Here is a 20946-nt window from a genome sequence, read left to right on the forward strand (position 1 = left end):
AAGTAAATATATAAGTCGTCATGAACACATCTGTCCATCAGACAGAGAGCTGCTGTGCCTCCTGTCATCATTAATGCACGTCTCTTTAAAATGACCGCTCAGACGCCTGCTGCCTCCCCTCCTCTCTCCTCGGTTCCCCTCCTCGACTCCTCCGCTCGCATCTCCTGTGGGCGGGACTAAGACACGAGGATAGGAGTCGAGGAGGGGAGTCGAGGAGGGGAATTAGTGAAATGAGAAAGGGCCCTGGTCACTATATACACACACACACACACACACACACACACACACACACACACACACACACACACACACACACACACACACACACACACACACACACACACACACACACACACGTTTCTGCCCCCCTCACACACACACGCTTCAAATCAAGTTGCATAAATACTTGAGCTACGTTTTTATTATAATTACTGTGAAATGTATTATGTTTTCGTCATTATTACAACACATACACACTTGCAACTGATAACACTGGCAATGATTTTATATTTATTAGACTATAATCATACTTCTAAAAAGTGGGGGCTCCAAATAAGTGGGGGGACGGCAATCCCCCGCGTCCAACGACCACTACACCACTGCTTACAAGTAAGTGATGGTAGCGAATGGTGGCCCATTTAATCACAATTTGGCCCTTTGTAGAGGAGTAAGGGTGTTGTACAGCTGATTGTGCTTGAGAACTTTGGCTTGATTTAAATGAAATCAGTCTTTTGTTGATATATCTTATCTCAGGATCTCTTCCTGTCCAGCCATTTGTTATTGAAATGCTTACCAAGTGTTAAGTTAGAACATCCTATAATGTAAATGATGAATGAGCTATGTAAACACTTTGCTAAGTGTAAATGTGTGACTAGCAAGACAGGCATTTATTGAAATGTGGATCACATTTAGATAATTCAGTATCTCAGCTTCTTCTCTGTCTCGTTTCCAGCTGCATTTTTTAACAGAGAGTCAGACGGTAGTAATTAAAAAAGTATGTCTTTCTCGTTTTTATGCCTCATAGGACAGATTTTTCCTCTTCTTTAGAGTGTGCAGTGACTGGAAGTTGACCAACTGTCTTACTAGTGTAGTTCAAGTACCTTTGAGGCTCATAAATCTCAAATGTTTTCACCTTTCTGCCTCTTTTTACCCAACTATTTCTCACATTTCTGGTTAATCTCTCCTCTCTAAATCACAGTTATTTTTTTTTTTTCTAGTATTTTGAACCTATTTTTTTCTCCTTTCTCTCTTTCTGTATCTCCTTTCTGTTTCCTTCTAGACCGGCTACCTATCTCTCAGCTTTTTAGGACCGTGTCAGTCAGGCGGTAGTAATAGGGAAAGCATGGAGTTCCCAGCAGAGTGACTCATAGCTCTAGCGAACAGGGGTCGTGTGTGTGTGTGTGGGTGGAGCTGGGTGTTGGGGGGTGGGTTTTCTATGTTGTGTGTGTGTGTGTGTGTGTGTGTGTGTGTGTGTGTGTGTGTGTGTGTGTGTGTGTGTGTGTGTGTGTGTGTGTGTGTGTGTGTGTGTGTGTGTGTGTGTGTGTGTGTGTGTGTGTGTGTGTGCGCCCTAACATGTTTGTGTAATTTGGCTCTATAGGTTTCCCATGTTTCTCTTCTGCTGCACACATGGCAAAAGCTCTTTGCCGGCTGTATTAAAGGTCATCTGTCGGTGAAAGTCAAACAAACGTGAACTCGGGCACAAACAAACATACTCCCATCTAATAGGCTGCCCAGAGGAAAACGATTTAGACTTAACTACCACTTTGTGATGATACTTCTTCCCTCTTCTTTCAATATATCACTAGATGTTTAAGGTAGACCTGCCATTTGTTGTTATTTTCAAGTTTAGTCTTAACTACTCAAAATGCTGTCTTTTGGCATGTGATGGGTCATATACGAAGCAATTGTAATAGTTTGAGTTCTCTGCCTCAGTGTTTCCGCCAGACCAGGGCTGAGAGGGCGTGCACCCCGAGAGCGCGCGTGGCGGGGGGGTGTGATGTCACGTGACTTGAATTTTGAATCACGTATGCACACACACACATCATTTTGAATAGCGCTGTCCCTTACGGCCCCTACACACGGCAGCGTGCGTTGACGCTTGCCGGCGGGCATGTCTGAAGCTAGACCAACAACCAATCACCTGAATTTCCCGCCCCTGACACACAAGCAGCGGATTGATTGGCTAGAGCTTGTACTAGCATATGATTCGATTGGCTGACGCTTCCGTTGAAGCTTCAAAAGTAGACCATTGCTCTACTTTTGAAGCGAGCTACGCTTTGCTCCCACAATGCAGTTCGGCGAAGCGTGACGTCACCCCATTCAAAGTGAAAGGGCAGAAGCGTTGAAGCGTCAACGCACGCCGCCGTTTGTAGGGGCCGTTATACCATCTCTTTAAGCCTCCCTGCCGATAGGGACACCCATGGCATGGTATGGCATGGTCCTTGGAAGATGCGGCGGTGTTTTGTTTTTTTTCGTCACAGGAACGCGCTCTGCTGGCGGCGAAAATAATCCCACCAGACTCCTTTGCCAACAGAGGGATGTCCTTGTCCTTTTTCCTTTTCGTCATTTCAAGCGATTAAAAACTCTCGATCTTCTCTCAAATTATTATTATTTTTTGGCAAATGACGCCAAGACGCACCCCCCTGTCGGAAACACTGCTCTGCCTGTATGTCCATAGAAATATGGATAACGGGGAAAGAGATATTGATATTAGGGCTTTACTGAATTACAAACAAGCCCTTTTTGAACTTTACAAATGAAGCTTTAAAAGTCTGTCACATCCTACATACTGTATATATTGGGAAATCGTATTTCATCGCATTTTTCTTTTTTATTAAGTCGACTTTTTGCTTTTTTGTAATAAATAGGATCAGTGTTTTGCCATACAGTTATGAGTTATGACACTCGATAGGATAAAGATTTTTTTATTAAATCTTTTGCAATAATCAGGGTTCAAAGGGAAATGTGTGTTAGCCTCTGGAATGCTTGTGTTTTAATCAATATATCGTGTTGTAATGACACTGTGTCAATGTGAACAAATCTCCTAAAGACGACTCTGTTTATCAGAAATCTTCAACTATCTGCTTCATGTCTGTATAATTGCTCCCAGCAGTAGTGTGGCGCCAGTCGAATGTACGCACGCACGCACACGCACGCACGCACGCACACACACACGCAACCAGAAATACACAAGCTCATAACTCACACAGCAGATCATCAGAGTATGGCAGAGCAGAACTTTTGTACTGCTATCATTAGAAGTATATGCATGTGAGTGTTTGTGTGTGTATTGATGCGTTTTATGTATTTGTATTTCAGGCTCTTACAATGAGCCATCAAGTGACACATGCCTGATCAATCTAGATAGAGCTATTCGTTTGGTTCACTCAGAAAGTAAATGCAGCCATTTTAAAAGGATAAGTTCCACTTTACTTACCACAAAATACATATATACAAATATAGAGAATTCAATCTAAGGGACACAAAAGAAAACGCTCGCTGGTGATTGGTTGGCTTTGCATAGCTAGTAATTGATCACCCAGCAAAGATGTGTGTGTGTGTGTGTGTGTGTGTGGGTGTGTGTCTCTGTGTAAAGCCTTGTTGGATAACAGAGAGCAGATGTGGGCGGGTACGTGGGTGTATGTTTAAAGAGCTTGTCATTGGCTCATACAGAACAGATGTTTGTTGGACCATCATCTTCCTCTGGCTACCAGAAGTATTGATTCAAACTGTTCTGCTTCACTTCAGATACTTAGAATCACGATATACGAACACACACATGTGATCACACACTCTTGTGATTCGTCAGAGAACACTGGTAGATGCATTCACAAATGTTTAGGTCAGTATGACTGGGAGTCTTAACTAGGACATTATCGCTCGGAATTTTCCAAACCACAGTAATAAAGTGCTGCTGTTTACGGTAATATTCTGGTGCTGCCAGCTGACTCCAGTTGAACGTAGTCCAAACAGTTAAGCGTAGTTTAACACAGCCCAACATGAGATCACATGTTCCATTTGATTTTGTTGATGGAAAAGTTTTCGTTTGTCACCTTTTCTTACTCGGTTAATTAGGTTTACTTTACGAGAAAACCAGTTTGTAAACAAGGTTCACCACAACTTTTACTCTCTGTTGCTGGTTTGGTTTACAATTGTATTCCTAATGAACTGCAGTTCATGCTCTTTGGAAAAGATCACCACCCAACTTACGCTAGTCCGATGGATGGCTTTAGTACAGCTAGCAGTTTGTTGAATGCCAATGAAAAACCAGAGCTGGAAGACACTGCCCTCATTAACAAGCATCATGACAGCTAAGTGAACTAACTTTGCCAGGGGGCCACTTTTGCAAAATGACAGGAGGCGAGGGGTCAGTTAATAAAACCCAGATCACTCTCTGGGGGCCTGGAGAGTTTTCCCTTCCCCTCCCCTCCCCTCCCCTCTCCTCTCCTCTCCGTCCTCTAAAAGTCTATGTTGATGCTCATCTGGCATCTTATTTACACTCAAAGTAGAACAAAAGCTTGGAAGATGCATTTTCATTTAATTATGTGCAAACATGGGCATTTTAAGTGTTGCATTTGTGCCAAAAATGTCCATAAGATGACCTGATGCTTAAATATTCATAGTTCGTTTGATTTTGGTGCATAAAATGAAGAATATAATTTCACAGCCTATTGGCAATACAGAAATGTTTTCATTTATTGTTTCGCCTCATAGATGTCTAGGAATTCAGAGATAGAAGAAAACACTCTCCATTTAGAATGATAGCCTGGCTAAATGTTGCATTTGTGTGTTATGTGTGTAACATTGAGGCGTAAATAATTTGTCGCATTGTCTGGCTCCCAAAAACAGACCTGAAAACTGTGATACTTACGGAACCATGTATCATGTGTTTTGCTACACCATCCCTTGAGGAAGGTTTGCCATGGCTTCGTTTTTGAGCCAAGAAGTAGTCCAGTAAAACATCTGTTTGGCCACTCTGTTTTTGGTGCTTAGGCTCTCTTGAAAGACTGCCTGAGAGCCACCAAGCTGGAACAAAATGTCCCACCTCATAGAAGTGATTTTAAAAGCAGACTTTAAGAAGCCATTTACCAAGAAAAAGTTGGACATGTCACTGGAAACAATAAAAAAAACTTTCTTTTAAGTTCATAGAAATGACATCAGTTCTGGAGATCAAACCTTGTTCTATAATCTGTGAAAAAGAACAATTCTGACCTCTACTCACTTCCCAGAATGAGAACTTATGCTCAAAATGCCTTACCATCCTTGGTCTCATAGACCTACCCATGCCTCATAAACACATTTGAATTGTAATTGCACAATTGCTTTACTGAATTGCCACGATGCTTTAACATGACTAGATGTTTTAGTCAAAGGGGTACAGTTCTTTGTTAACTCGGCCAGGGAGTTGTATTTGTAGGATAAAAATAGTTTACAAATGTTGTTTTTCTAGTTTTCTTTGCGTACAAACTTTACTTTGTGCTTAATATAGAAGAAGCAAGTTTGCTATTTCCTCAGGAGACTTAATTACCGATCCTGTGTGACTTTCCCAGTCTAAAACTGTTTTCGAAGTCCCAGAGCTTCTCTAGATTTTCCTTTTTCGGTGCAACTAGTTCTTTAAACAAGAGACAAAGGGTTCTATTCCTGGCTGTGGGTTGCATTAGCTCATGTTGGAGTTTACTATGGCACTGTCTGCCAGCAAGGAGTGCTATTTTTTCAAACCCTACGAAGCACTGTTGTATAAAAACACTTGCTGCATGCAGGCGATTGGAAGCTGTCTGTGGGTGGGATTGATCTGTTATCCCTTTGCACAGATCTTTGTTCTAACTCTTTCTCCATTATCATCAAGTACAGTATCTTTCAGTTTGGGATAGCTCTATAATAAGTCACCAGATTTCCTACGAATTTCACATCAGCCGTAGTCAGTAATGAGCAAGCAATACAACAGTTATTCAAATTGTGGAATGGCCGTTGCATTATTATGATCAAAAACACATTGAGTTAGATATCTAACACAATGGCTGTCTTGTGTACTTCATTGTCTTCCATTAATACCTGCAGTTTTATCAAAATTAGGTAGATACTATGTTTGAACAAAAGATACAAATGCACAAAATGACACAAGGCAAGATATCATACGTGCTCAAATGTGGGGGTAAATCATCCACGCCTTAAAACTGATACTCTTTTCAAAGACTGAGAAAGGAACACCAAAAGGGATATAGAAATGTTGATGACATGCATGTGCTTTTTGTGTATGTAATTGATCTTTCACCAATCTGGTAACATATTGTGAAACCAGCAGGGTATCAATTGCAGAACTGTCAAAATGTGGTGTGTGTGGCACTCGTTGCTCTGTGTGGTGTGTTTACAGTCTTCACATTTTCTGTCCATCTTATACACATGTATATATACTGTACACACATTTAACTGTACACATGGGTATAGCTTACAGGTTGAGGGACATGTGTTTTAATGTGAGTGGAAATGTGTGTTTTTAGTCCAGCCTTCACCCCATTATGCATTTCAGCATGTTTGTTTATGTGAGGTTGGCTTCAGTACTGCAGACGTGTGTGTGTGTGTGTGTGTGTGTGTGTGTGTGTGTGTGTGTGTGTGTGTGTGTGTGTGTGTGTGTGTGTGTGTGTGTGTGTGTGTGTGTGTGTGTGTGTGATAAATGTGTGTGAATAGCTGGCATATGGTAGCCATCTTACCCTGGCGGCAGAGCTTGAGGAAATTCCAGAGTTGGAGAGCTAAGGCCAAGATACTGCTGACACACACACACACACACACACACACACACACACACACACACACACACACACACACACACACACACACACAATTGCACACAGTACAGGTTTTTCATATTTTTCATTTGATAAGGACTAACAAGTTGATGTTGAATCGTGCTTTCAGTAGCTATAGCCAAAAAGTGAATTAGCATGTTCTGATTGCTCAACATAATGACTTGAAAAGTATTGTCATGCTTGCGATCTCTCTCTCTCTCTCTCTCTCACTCCCTGTCTCACACATATGCGCAAACACACTCAGGCCTTGGTTCTGTGAATTTGCTCAGTGCTATCTCTGTGCACACATGGCAGCCATTACTTCTTGTGTGTTTAGGCTAGGGCAACATTTGGAAATAAGCCTAGCAGTTCGACCAGCAGCCGATATATTGTACTAAGTGTTCAGATTCTCTAGTCTTCTCAGTTTTTTTTACTGTTATTTATTAGGCCTGTCTATCTTTCATTTATGAAGATTGGAGCTATTGCAGAAGTCCAACTTCATGTTTTCATCATAGTGGCAGTGGCAAGTGTCATAATATTCCATCATGCATTCACTCTGCATTATTCCCCAGTATGCAACAAACACAACTTAAAGGGGCCTATTATGTTCATTTCCAGGTTGATATTGTTATTGTGTTCCTCTACTGTAACATGTTTCATGCTTTAATGTTCAAAAAGCTCTTTATTTTCCTCATTCTACCTGTGCTGCAGCGCCTCTTTTCACCCTCTGTCTGACACCAGAGCCCAGTCTGCTCTGATTGGTTAGCTGGCCATCTCTGTTGTGATTGGTCGGCCGCTTAGAGTTGTTCCGCCCCTTAGCCTTTCACATAAAATGTGAGAGCGCGCTAGCCAATAGATGTTACATGGTGATGTCACTATGTCGTTGAAGTAAACACAGGAGTTCAATGGAAGCACTTTAGCGGGGGGGGGAGAGTCAGTGCGTCTCTCTACATTTTTACGGAATAATTTTGGAATAAGTATGTTAGGGCTACACATGGGCCCAGTAGAAGCAGGTGATGTTATTTTAAAATAAAAAAAGACCTTTAGGCTGGCACCTGTCCGGCAGTCATAGCTCTGTGACTATATTATCCCTGACTGGCCAGATGTTTCCAGAACTGAATTGGCTTCCTTGCAGATTCTCCTTCCTTATAATCTTTTTCTTATCCTCAGAAACACAGCATCTAATTTTTCCACTTCGACTTTTTCCTTATCTCGCGTGCACCTGTTCACATTAGATGACTTTCATTTAAACACCTTTCTCTGCCCCTGTCTGCCTGATGCTAATAACATGTATCTTCCTCTCTGTATGTCTCGGTTTTGTCTGTCTTGCACGCTTTTTTTCCCACTTTGATTCGAACTCTCATAAGTTGTTGCTACTCAACACATTTTCATCCACATGTGTCAGTTTACATACAGGATGATTCAGGTAATGGAAAGAAAAATAGAGAAAGTGCTAAAATCAAAACTTCACTTGTTGTTCAAAATTCCTTAATATCGAGTTGCAGTCACAGTAGGTTGGTTATATAATTGACTCACACAAATGTATACACATCATTTGAACGAAGGCAGATTGATCTGTTGAAATTCCGACATCACGGTCACATCGGTTGCTAGTAAAATTTAAAAATGGATTAAAATAGGCAAAAAAAGTCAAACACGTGAAAAATATCTAGCCATGTTAAAGCACAATTCTATAGAGGAGCTTCACATATGGAAATGCAACACAAACACCGTCCGGCACACATGTCCGTCAGCAGTGTTGTTATCGCCCCGAAAGGTCAGACTGATGGAGTGTGCAGTGGTTGCCATGGTGACTTGGCTAAACACCAGCGCCATTGTAACTCTCACCCACCATCCCGGCTCCCTCTGTTGTTGGTTCAGTGCTCGTACGCGCACACAGTGAGTCCACAGTCTCACACACAGACAGACATGCACGCACGCACGCACACACACACACACACACACACACACACACACACACACACACACACACACACACACACACACACACACACACACCCACATGTGCTTGTATCTCTTAGCTAATCCCTCAACTTGTAGTTATTATCAGGTACCCACAATGACACACATACAAATCACACACACACATCTCACACACACACACACACACACACACACACACACACACACACACACACACACACACACACACACTGATGAGCCTATTGTCCAGGCTAAATTATAGATCAGTCTTGGTTAATCTTTAATTTATGACATAACCCATAATGACCTTTCCTCATGAGCAGGACATCCTGTAATAAATGATGTTATGTCACTGGACAGCATAACAGTGAGTGTGTGAGTGGGCAGACAACGATAATGAGAAAGCCGGAACAAAGTGAAGTTGCTTTTTTAGCTTGTTTTTCTGCTTTTTTATCACCGAATTCCATTTCTGCCCATCTGTTGTTTTCACCCTGTATTTAAGCCCCCCCATCTTCTGCTCCCCGCCTGCTTCACTATTTTCTCTTTTCTCCGTCTGTCTCCCCTCTCATTGTCTTGCTTCGTCTCTTGTAAAGCTGAATGTGCAGTGGCATGCCAGAGTGTGAGTGACTCATGTGGGATTATGCTGCCACAGAGAGGACTGGTTAGAAGAGAGGCCTTTTGAATTGGATTACTCAGTGTGCACACACCTCCTTTTACTACACAGTCCTTTTTAAATCAGCTTCTAAATTGCGCATTCGAAAAATAATTAACTTCTTCTTTTCCTCCGGCCCTGTTTCCGATTGTTCCCTTTCCCAGTGCTTCTCTACACAACTAGTGTTTGACTTCTGTCAGGATACTTTCTGGGCTTTTCACCCTTGACATTATTTTTAAAGGAATGTTTTTCACTCAGGAATTTCTCTTTCTACAATTACTTTTAATCGCTCCGGTTGTGGTAACTGCTGTGGATTCGCCAAGTCTACTTAACCAGCAGCAATTTTATATTCAAGTTATGTGTGTAGCTGGGTCTCCACTGTTATTTTGAATCTGTGTGCATGTGGGAATACTCTGGTTATGGGTGCATCCTAGTGACAATATCCATGGCTACATTCCCCTGTCTATTCTGGTTGTTGCTGGAAGAGTTACAGAAGAAAGGTGACTGGTAGGGGTGAGTCACAGAATAGGCTTGCGATTACACACACCCTCACTCGCAGACAACCTATGGAAAGAAAGGGTGTTGAAATATGAGAAGTGATCCTTGAGTTGACTTTTGGCAGCAGCTATAGTGCAAAACATAGCTTATTTTTCATACTAGTTGGCTAAGCGAAGGTAAACTTTCAGTTTCTACCTAACGCAAGGGTTCAGTGGTACTATGGGCATGTTTACACTGGATCAAAGTGTGGTTTTTCACATTTAGCTTCAGAAAGACCTCATGCAGCTGCTGAGGAAAGTGGTTTGTGGTAATATCAGGCTTGCACAGATCCCAGTCGCCTGCCAAAGGAAGTTTCTGTACACATTGATAGTGAGTCAACTCCCTCTTCACCGTTTTTTTAAGGACCGTCATGTTGTCATTTGTTTTGCATCAGAGGAGAATCATTGAGAAGATGTTTCATTTAATGAGCGGAAAAGTGACCTATCCTGCTTTTAACTTAGGAAAGAAAATGAAATCAAAGTGGTTTCATTGCTTTTCTTATTATTTACCCACAATGGATTTGTGGTGAAATGTATTCCCAGGAATTACAAAAACACACACAGCAAGACGAAAGAAAAAGTTGTTTGTTTTTGCCTCACATCTCCAAAGGGTTTGGTCTTATAGATCAGACCAAAAGACTTGCATCACCGTAGACTGCTGCACACATATTTAAACTTTTGATTTGTGTTCTTGCATTTAGTGTTTGGATACAAATGAGTGCCTAATACTTGCGTTCCGGTTTTCCTGTAAATAAAGTCCTCAGGCTGGTTGTGGTGTAGGGCTCTGCCTCCCATGGAAGATCCTGATGGTCCCAGATGCCATGGTGGTCCAAACAGTTGCATTTACTGGATCTGACTTAAGATCCCTGGTTTGGTTTTTCTTTGGCTGATATCCTTGGGATAAAATATGATCAGCAGAAGCTTTAACATGGCCGTCTACCTGTTGTTACTCCATTTCTGGTGGAGCCTGTCATTCTAGACATGCCCATCATACTTACCAAGAACAGACCAACTATTCAAACTATTAGAAAATAACACTTATGAAGCAGTTCAACTGACACTGGAGTAAAAACAGGATGCTTGGATTTGTCAGGACAGATTAACAGCGTGTCCTCAAGGAACAGCATTGTTCTCAAGTGTTAGGGGAAGCAGAATAGGAGACCTTTGTGAAAATGAGTTTACGGGACTTTGTACTGTGTGGCATTAGAGATGGAAAATAAAGAGGGCCACTGCAGGACGACACAGGCATGGGAGGGAGAAAACAGATCTTTAAAGATGGTGAGGTAGAGATAAGAGAGAGCTAATTGATTGAATGGAAATATTACACAGAGTGAAGGAAAGGTGCAGGGAGATGCCGCCCGCATTTTCTCATCTCTAGTTACTCTGAGGGGTACCAGGAAATGGAAGAGGGTAAGCCATTATAAAGTATGACGTAAACATGTTTACTGAACCTTGAACGTCCCGGCCTTAGAGGGATGGAAAACAGTAGCCAAGGACTGTCTGCAAAGACTAAGAGAAAAAAACTGCGTCAATGTCTGAAAAAAGTAATCAAAACGGACTGAAAGTAGTGGACAGAAAGGAAAAGTGTCCTTTGGGTGTACCGTAAGGCTAGACTTTGGAGACAAGAACTTAAATCAATATTCCCTTAACCCATTTTAAATCTCACGGACAAATATTTACCGCTTATTCACAAGACAAATGTTGTAGAGGAAGCAAAACATATTCTTAGTTTGTTACCTATATGCTTAAGGGCCAGAAATCTCAACTTAGCTTGAGGCACTTTGTTTTAGGGCTGCTCGATTATGGTAAAAATCATAATCTCGATTATTTGGGTCAATAATTGTAATTGCGATTAGTAAATGCGATTATTGATTGACTTTGAAAACATCCATTTATTGGAGAGAAAAAATGTGAATATTATGTTTTTAATAGTTGATTACCCTGAACTTTAAGTATAATTCAACTGAAAAACCAAAAAAAAAAAAAAAGTAATAATAATAAATAGAAAAATAATCGTTTTATTTCGATTACGTTGTTTTCGTAACCGTTGCAAGCCATAATCGTAATCGCGATTAAAATACGATGAATTGAGCAGCCCTACTTTGTTTGTGAAATTAAAATGTTTTTGTCAAGAACACTTTCACACAGAACGCAAATATTATGTTGCGAAAAAGTTGCTAAATTATTCTCCACAGAGCCCAAGCATCATAAACCAAATATGCTGAAAGGAAAAAACAACAACAGTAAGGTTTTTCTGTAATTCGGAAAAAAACGCAAACTTTATTATTTCTCTCAACCGTGACAATGGTTGAGCAAACCAGAACCGCGTCTTCCGTTTAACCTTTCAGAATAAGAGCTCTTGACATATTTCCTGCATAAATGTTTACCAGTAGGATCTTAACATTTCCCAGAGCATTTTGCTAAGAGGAAATTCAATAACCTAGCTTTTAGGGGCTCAGGCTTTACAACAATTTACCTCAGACAGACAGCCAGACGCTGATCTCAGTTAACTTGATCCCAGTGGTTGGTCCTCTGCCTGCACAATTCCATTTAGATTTTTTTATTGAACCTGTTCCAGTTTGCATCGTTGTCAGCACGATACAGCATATCATATTTGTTTTCTCCTTCTTGGCAGTTTGATTGGAGTGGGAGGTTTCGGTCGTCCTGTGTAAATTCAAACAAATTGACCAGTATATAAGCCTGGGTTTTAAGGTACAGAATGTACTGAATGTACAGAAGCTTAAGAAAGCGTGAAGGGAGGACTGGACCGAGGAAGAGGAATGTAAGCAAGTGAGGGAGACAGGAGTTGGTGAGATTTGAAATTGCTGAGTGAAGCTACAGTGCTGTAGTGGTGAATGTAATACTATCCTGCTACATCATAAGAGACTATTGGTAATCGAGGACATCGCAGCTCCCCTAAAAAGCGTTCAAGATCTTGGTAGACGTTTCGTTTTTGTATTTCCGAAGTGCTCAGTTTTCTTCATCAGTGTTTTGGCGGATGCCCATGATTTAATGATTTTCATCACCTCCTTTCCCATCGATCAATCTGTAGTAACGTGCTGGATGTCCATTTCTTAAATTGACAAATGGCGTGTTTTTAAATTGGCCTTGATACATTTTCCACTGTCTCTAAGTTGTTAATGGTGTGTTTTATTGAGTGAGATCAAACTTTTTAGCTTTTAACTGCGCTTGTGGAGAAGTAATCTAAAACATAGAGGCGTGTGGCGTGGTGGATTTTTAATTTATATATTTATTTGACAGGGAAAGTGCACATTGATTGACATTTCTGTAAATGCGCCAGAGTTAGCCAACAGGCTATTTTGCGTCTGTAGTCCCTGGACAGATGTTGAAAGTCATCCTAAAAACAAAAATTCACTTCAAATAACAGGTAAATACAATCAGTAAAACAACATTCAACAGAGATGCTTATATTATGATAAAAGCATTTATAAACATAAAAACAATAGATAGATAGAGGATAGAGCCTTGGTCTGGGTATCAGATGGTCACAGGTTCAAACCCCACTGCAGTCACCATGTCGTTGTGTCCCTGGGCAAGACACTTCACCCCAAATTTCTCCTGTGGGGATTGCCCACAGTATTGGGCAATCCCCACAGCCCATGTAAGTCTCTTTGGATAAAAGTAACATCTAATGTAATGTAATGTAACATAGCTGAGCAAATTAATGTGGGTATGATGAAAAAACAAGATATATATCGAGGACATATAGGGCAAAAAGGGAGATGGATTTATGGAACTGTGTTTGTATAAGGTTGCTTGTATTTGAGATCATCTATATTTAAAAAGTTCATACTTGTATTATATATATTTTAACTTGTTGCATGCTCAAATATTGAAAAACGTCTTTTTCACACTCTCCCTCCCTCAGTCTGAAACAAACTTTGTGAGTTTCAACAAAATTGCTTTGCTTGGCAACAACTTGGGTCTGTGTTGACTTTCTGTCAGCTGGTGACATTCACATCACATGCACTGCAGCTGTAAATAAACAGGACAGAATATAATATGTTGAATACTGTAAAACTGGCTATACATTTTACAGTTATGAAATCCCAATTTTGCAGAAATCCTGCGGAAAAATCTACCGTAAAAGAAGATAGAAGCATTTTTAAACTGTTCTAATCTGGCTTGAAACATGTTATCTGCAGGTTCCGACATTGTCCTTTTGTTTGATAGTGTCCCTGTTTGCTTACACCAAATATCCTCGTCTTTTTTATTTTCCACAACTGTCAAACTATCAACCTCATTATTTCACCATCAACAACAGCAACGCGTTTATAACTCACCAAACATGTCGTCGTCATTGTTTAGACATTGGCAGTCTCGCATGACTTAGATGAGCCAGACCTAACACCTTGTTCCCCTGATGAAAAGTTGATGATATTTACGCTACGGTTTAAACAAAGATGATCTGTTTGGCCTCTTGTGGTCGCAGGTTTCATTTCACTGCCAAAGCTAATCATCTTCATCAATCTTTGAAGTCCAGTTTATTTGTGCAGCCCAGTATCACACACACAACTGTCAAGGAAGCAATCTGTCATGGTCTTAAAAAACTGCATTTGATAGACATTAAAAATGTAGAACTTTCCCACAGCATTCAGAATGTAACAATGATTTGAGACAGAGACAACGTTTTTTTCTCATGCTTGACTTCATTTATTTTAACAATTTCTTGTTTTCAAAGCAAGTACAATTTAAAAGCAACACCTCAGGATAAACATATTTGTTTATTTGACATGTCCTCCATCATATTGTGGTGAAACACATATTTGTTCCATTATTTTGTTTCTAGCTGTCTTTCACTATTTATGACTTATCATATTTCTGAGGTCCAGTTGCAACCTCAGCTAATGAAACTCACAGCCAACTTTTCTTTGAGACTCTCTCTGACCACCAGAGACGCCATAAATCCTCAAAGTGCAGTAATGTGCTGCATGACTTGCTGTCAGTCTTTGGAGTTTTGGTTTTGATCTGCTGCTCCATACACCCCTAGTGCCAAAGGGTCTCCAAAAATGTCTATAAAATCATTTTCTGTCAGCACATTTTGCATTTTCCATGCAAATTGTGCTTCAACTTTAAAAAGTCAATGTGATGCAACATGGGCAGACATACACGGGGCAGGCAGTCTGTTTGGGCTTAACTCGGGAACCAGATCATCATCAGATGGTCAAGTCCCCCAAAAATATGCATTGTCTGGACAGACCCCCAAACTGCTCCAGCCCGCCACACTATGGCAGCCCCTTCCCTCTGACACCTCTTAGTTAATACATACGTTTGTGACGTACTATGTGTTTATCATTAAAAGGGAATTTATCCATGGCATTTATAAAGTCTATTATTTTTTTTATTTTTTTTTATTATGTTCAAAGAAACTACAACTACTATCACAATGTGTTGATTTTCCGTTTAAATCTAACAGCATAAATACTTAAATTAGGCAAACTATCTTCAGAAGATGTTGATCGTTTCCAGATTTTAAATGAAATTGAATCAATGTGTTGTAGTAACACCACAATAGGGAGAATTGCGGAGAAACCGGCAATCCTCCTCTCCATTTGGGCGTGGAGAATACCAGAGAAAACAGACTGAACTTTTTCCACACCTCCACCATGCGTTAATCACCTCAATGCGAATGCAGCCCAAAAGCCTCTTCGATGCATCCACCTTTTCAGTTTCAGAATATACGTAAGTCGTTCAACACTTGATGTTTGATGAGCCACACTGACTGAATATATGAAAGAAAGTCTAAGGTAACGACACTGTGATTCACCTTTTTCTCTTTGTGGTGCAGAACGCTGTTTGACATTGAGAGAAATAAAAGCAGTGAGTTCTCGTTGCTGTCACCAGATTCAACCCACAGAAAATGTCCCGTTTCTTAAAGACACGACATTGAACCGTTCAACACGCGAAGCAGAATAATACACCGTCTGAGAGCAACACCGCTATTAGACACTATTTTTTCAATGCTGCTGAACACCTTGCTTTCAGCGTTACCAACACACACTTTGAAATGGAGTAACATAACAACACACACCTTTTAAATGTTCTTTCCTTCTTCTTTTTGTAATTGACCTTTTTCCAGTCTTTTCTGTCTTTCTCTGTCACTGTTAATAGAGTCATTTTTTTTCAAATCCCCAATCCATCATGCATCATTTGACAGTTGCTGCAATCACATATTTTAATTTTTAAAAAAATGGTGCTTCAGAAACTTTGTAAATATTTGTATAACTATTATTAATTATGAAAAGTTATTGACAATCTATTGGTACCATGTGATTGCTATTAGGGCTTTCGGTCATATCGATTTCTCTATATTTATGTGTCCCATAAATGACTAGAAAGTCACTCAGTCAGTCACCGTTTTATGACATAACGTCCTATTTGAACAGGAAAAGGACCTCACTAAAGACGTAACAAAAGCCTCTTATGGGCCTTTAATCTCCCACTCTCGCTGTGGAGGTGCCATTAAAAGTGTTGATGTGTTTATCACATGCTGCTCTATAAAGAGAAGGGGCACCACAGATAAGATAAGCGTGTTTGTTTTTGTGACTTTGGGCTTTAGCAGCTCACAAACACATCCACCACATTGTCTTTCACACTTTGTCACATTCACACACACACACACACAATGTCTGATGTGAATGTCCCATGGAGATAAAAATATCAGCAGCATCACATCATACGTCCATAACTCCATGGTCACCATGTTTCTGCTATAGCAAACATACTGTATCCTGCACTCAGGAAGAAATGTCTGATGTACACGGAACAAAAATATAAATGCAACACTTTTGTTTTTGCTCCCATTTTTCATGAGATGAACTCAAAGATCTAAAACGTTTTCGATATACACAAAATAACCATTTCTCTCAAATATTGTTCACAAATCTGAAAAAATCTGTGATAGTGAGCACTTCTCCTTTGCCGAGATAATCCATCCCACCTCACAGGTGTGGCATATCAAGATGCTGATTAGACAGCATGATTATTGCACAGGTGTGCCTTAGGCTGGCCACAATAAAAGGCCACTCTGAAACGTGCAGTTTTGCTTTATTGGGGGGGTCTGGGGGGGTCCGAAAACCCTAGGGTTAAACCCTAACCCTAACCCTAACATGTCACCCATTGAGCATGTTTGGGATGCTCTGGATCGGCGTATACGACAGCGTGTTCCAGTTCCTGCCAATATCCAGCAACTTCGCACAGCCTCAGGGTCTGGGGGGGTCCAAAAACCAGTCAATATCTGGTGTGACCACCATTTGCCTCACGCAGTGCAACACATCTCCTTCGCATAGAGTTGATCAGGTTGTTGATTGTGGCCTGTGGAATGTTGGTCCACTCCTCTTCAATGGCTGTGCGAAGTTGCTGGATATTGGCAGGAACTGGAACACGCTGTCGTATACACCGATCCAGAGCATCCCAAACATGCTCAATGGGTGACATGTTAGGGTTAGGGTTTAACCCTAGGGTTTTCGGACCCCCCAGACCCCCCCAATAAAGCAAAACTGCACGTTTCAGAGTGGCCTTTTATTGTGGCCAGCCTAAGGCACACAGGTACCATGCTGTCTAATCAGCATCTTGATATGCCACACCTGTGAGGTGGGATGGATTATCTCGGCAAAGGAGAAGTGCTCACTATCACAGATGTTTTCAGATTTGTGAACAATATTTGAGAGAAATGGTTATTTTGTGTATATAGAACATGTTTTAGATCTTTGAGTTCATCTCATGAAAATGGGAGCAAAAACAAAAGTGTTGCATTTATATTTTTGTTCAGTGTATTTGAACTATTTCATGATGTCTGCCTTTCCTTTTTGTGTCATATCCGTAAAAATGCCTTGTTTCTCTGTTTACTTATATGTTTATAAATAGAAATACATATAGCCAGTCAAATCTGTTCATTTTTTATGTAATTGCGTAAAGAATCAGAAACGGGTGGTTTATTGCCAGGTAGGTTCACACGTACGAGGAATTTGACTTGATGTGGTGCATACATAAAATATATATATTTTTTTTAAAGTACACAGATAGCGAACTATATTAAGAACACTGTAACAAATATATAGTTAGATAGCAATAAAATAAAGCAGTACTTTACAGCGAAATAGAATACAGTGAATTATATAAAATATGAAATTTGTGCAGTAAGCAATATTTGAACATTGTGTGCATGAATTCAAGCAGTTGTATAGTGCATTTCCTGTTCTTTCCAATTTGTTTGTGTTGTATAGGCTTTTCTGCATGTTAATGGTGTGCAAAGGCTTAAAAGTTCTCTCCAGTGGGAGTTTCTCTCCCACACACTTCCCCCCTGCCTGAAACGCCTCCATTGGACTTCTTTGTTAACTTCAGTATCTTAATGACCTCACTATGTTACTCTTACGCGTCTATTGGCTTGTGCTTTATCACACTGTACGTGATAAGCTAAGGGGCCGGACATTTCCGACATATCTTTAAGTTGTGGATGGATCACAGCAGAGCCGGCCAGTTAACCAATCAGAGCAGACTGGGCTCTGGTTTCAGACAGAGGGTGAAAAGAGGTGCTGCAGCACAGGCAGTAAGAGACAACTGAAAAACATTTTTAACATTAAAGCATGGAAACAGCGTCATAGTAAGGGCAACAAATACACATATGAACCTGATAATGAACAAAATAGGGCCCCTTTAAATGTTATTGAATTTAGATAAGGTCTATAACATGTATGATGACAGATGTCCTGCTTACAACCATACTATCAAATACATTTGAACAAACTACACTTTTATCTATTCTAAAGGCACATTATTTTGCAGTCTGCACATCTTGGTTAAATTAAATAGAAGTCGTGTTGAGATTTGATTTATGGTACAAAGCTAAAACTGGATCGGTTCTCCAGCCCAAATATAACCAAAACTTTACATTTCCCAGAATGTCAGGGTAGAGTAAAGCCAGTGGAAACAGAACATCCTTTCCAACATCATCTCCTTCTGAATGTGTTCTTAATTTTGAGAAAGACTTCCACTTACGATGTCAGTGGCGAAAAATATGGGCGACCAGTTGTCTACACCATTGTCTTTGCATTTTATTTCGACTTTATGTGAAATATAATTTGCAATGATAAGGAACAGTCAGACAGATTTGTGAAATGATAAACTGCAACTTGTTACCAAACTATTTTAACATTGCTGTGTATTTCTGGACAAATTGATCAAAAGAAAGGAGACATTTCTTTCTGTTTTCCCAAGCATTGGTTCTTTCCGTACCCATTTACTTGTACAAAATGTGCTCCAAATGATGATAATGATGATGTTGTAGATGCTTACTGCCAAACCTTTTAGGCTTGAAAATAACTCCTAATCATTACCTCCCCCTTTCCTCCCTCTTTCTTTCTCCCTCTAGATGCCAGGCCTTTTGTCCAGCCCTGTGTGTCTGACAGTCATCTGGTTTTTATCTTGGTCGCTGCATCCCATTCGTGCTCAGATCCATCCTGATGAAGGTAATGCATGCACACCAAGCAGAACGCCATTTTCCCAAGGACAGATTTAAAACACATAGAGAAACACACATGCTGTTAAGAATCAGGCACGGATTCCTTTGGGGAACTATTTTGGGCACTTATCTTAACTCAAAGTACTTGTGGGACCTAAAGCTACTGCTGAAGAAAGGAGGGAGGAAACGCCTCTAAAATCTCATAAATCCAAGATGATTTTTTGTTTACACACATTGTTGTTTGTTTTCACGGTTCTTTCTCTGTCCAATTTAAATGTAAACCTTTTACTCTGCAAACAATAATCCTATTGTTAGAAGAATCTTTTTTTTCACAAAGCTCTTGAGGGATCTGTTTGGCATTAAGAAATCTTTTTTTATTTCTCTCTCTCTGAAGACTGTATTTCCCTCTTTGTATTAAACGCTCTTCATTACTGCATCTCTTTATATCACGGTAACAATGAGGACAGTCACCCTTGGCCCCTTAGGTTAAACATTTCAGAATTTTCCCTTCCCATTAATTGTACCCTACTGGGGCTCCAGGTTCCTTTTTTATTGTTTAGAAAGTACTGAGTTTCATCCAGCTTGCACTTTCTGGGTCCACCCTGCCTTCGGTTCTCAATGTCACGAGAAACTTTGCAGCCTTCCTGTGTGAATATAAGTGTGTGGTTTTGTGTGTGTGTGTGTGTGTGTGCTTGCGTGTGTCTGGGCCGGGCCGTGTTGCCAGAGGCAGAATCAGATATGAGTGGAACGCTGTGGGTTTGGGGAATAATGTACTTCGCTGCCAATAAAACATGAATACACACATTCAGACCAGCCAACCATTTGCACTGCACCAAGGTGTGTGTGTGTAAAGAAAAGCTGGTTGAAACTGAGAAGGATGGAAAGATTGATACAGGGAGAAACAATAAAAACAGAGACAGAGGAAGATTATATTTTATTTTACATTTAAGGAGGAATTCCTTTATTTTGAACTTTGACCTTCTGTTGTTGCCTCGTTGTGAGAACACTGCAAAAAGTTGTTAAACTTGCTATTTCAAAGCACAGTTGCCAAACTGCAAGGGCCATGAACAACAGTGTCTTCTAAACAAACAACAGAAAAGGTTTAGCGGCTAATGTGCATTTTTACTGGTAAACTATAGATCGAGATAGAGATAGATAGATAGAGATTTTGTCAGATTCTGATTTCCTTTCTTCTTAAGATACATTTGAGATATAATACAAAAACAATTTTACTTACATTTAATGGAAAATCTAATGGTATGTTCATGCCTGACGAAATATTACGTTATACTGTTTACATTTGCCTAGTATATATATTTATTATCTATATAAAATAATGTTAATAAATTGGTTTACATACATATATATGAACCAGTTTGGACGAAGGCATCTTACTGCCCGCCCCACATTTACTGGCAGAGCGGAGGGAGAGAAACCATGTCCTGCTCTGGTGAAAGATCGGATAAATGACAGCTTGCTTGGTGTATCTCGATTGGCAAAATGAGCAATCCAAAACTCTGTTGCCAGAAAATAACCGCTGTCTTAGTAGCT

General features: G+C 40.3%; 1 protein-coding gene across 1 annotated transcript in view; it reads left to right on the top strand.

Moving 5' to 3' along the window:
* LOC104948364 (interleukin-11 receptor subunit alpha-like) overlaps nucleotides 1-20946 on the top strand; it is a 46631-nt gene that overhangs the window by 17505 nt on the left and 8180 nt on the right. The window contains exon 2 of the mRNA XM_010774557.1: nucleotides 19306-19402. Within this exon, the coding sequence (XP_010772859.1) occupies nucleotides 19306-19402 (97 nt within the window). The remainder of the gene's footprint in view (nucleotides 1-19305; nucleotides 19403-20946) is intronic.

Source organism: Notothenia coriiceps, unplaced genomic scaffold (genome assembly GCF_000735185.1).
Source record: "Notothenia coriiceps isolate Sejong01 unplaced genomic scaffold, NC01 NC01_scaffold00014285, whole genome shotgun sequence".
NCBI lineage: Eukaryota > Metazoa > Chordata > Actinopteri > Perciformes > Nototheniidae > Notothenia > Notothenia coriiceps.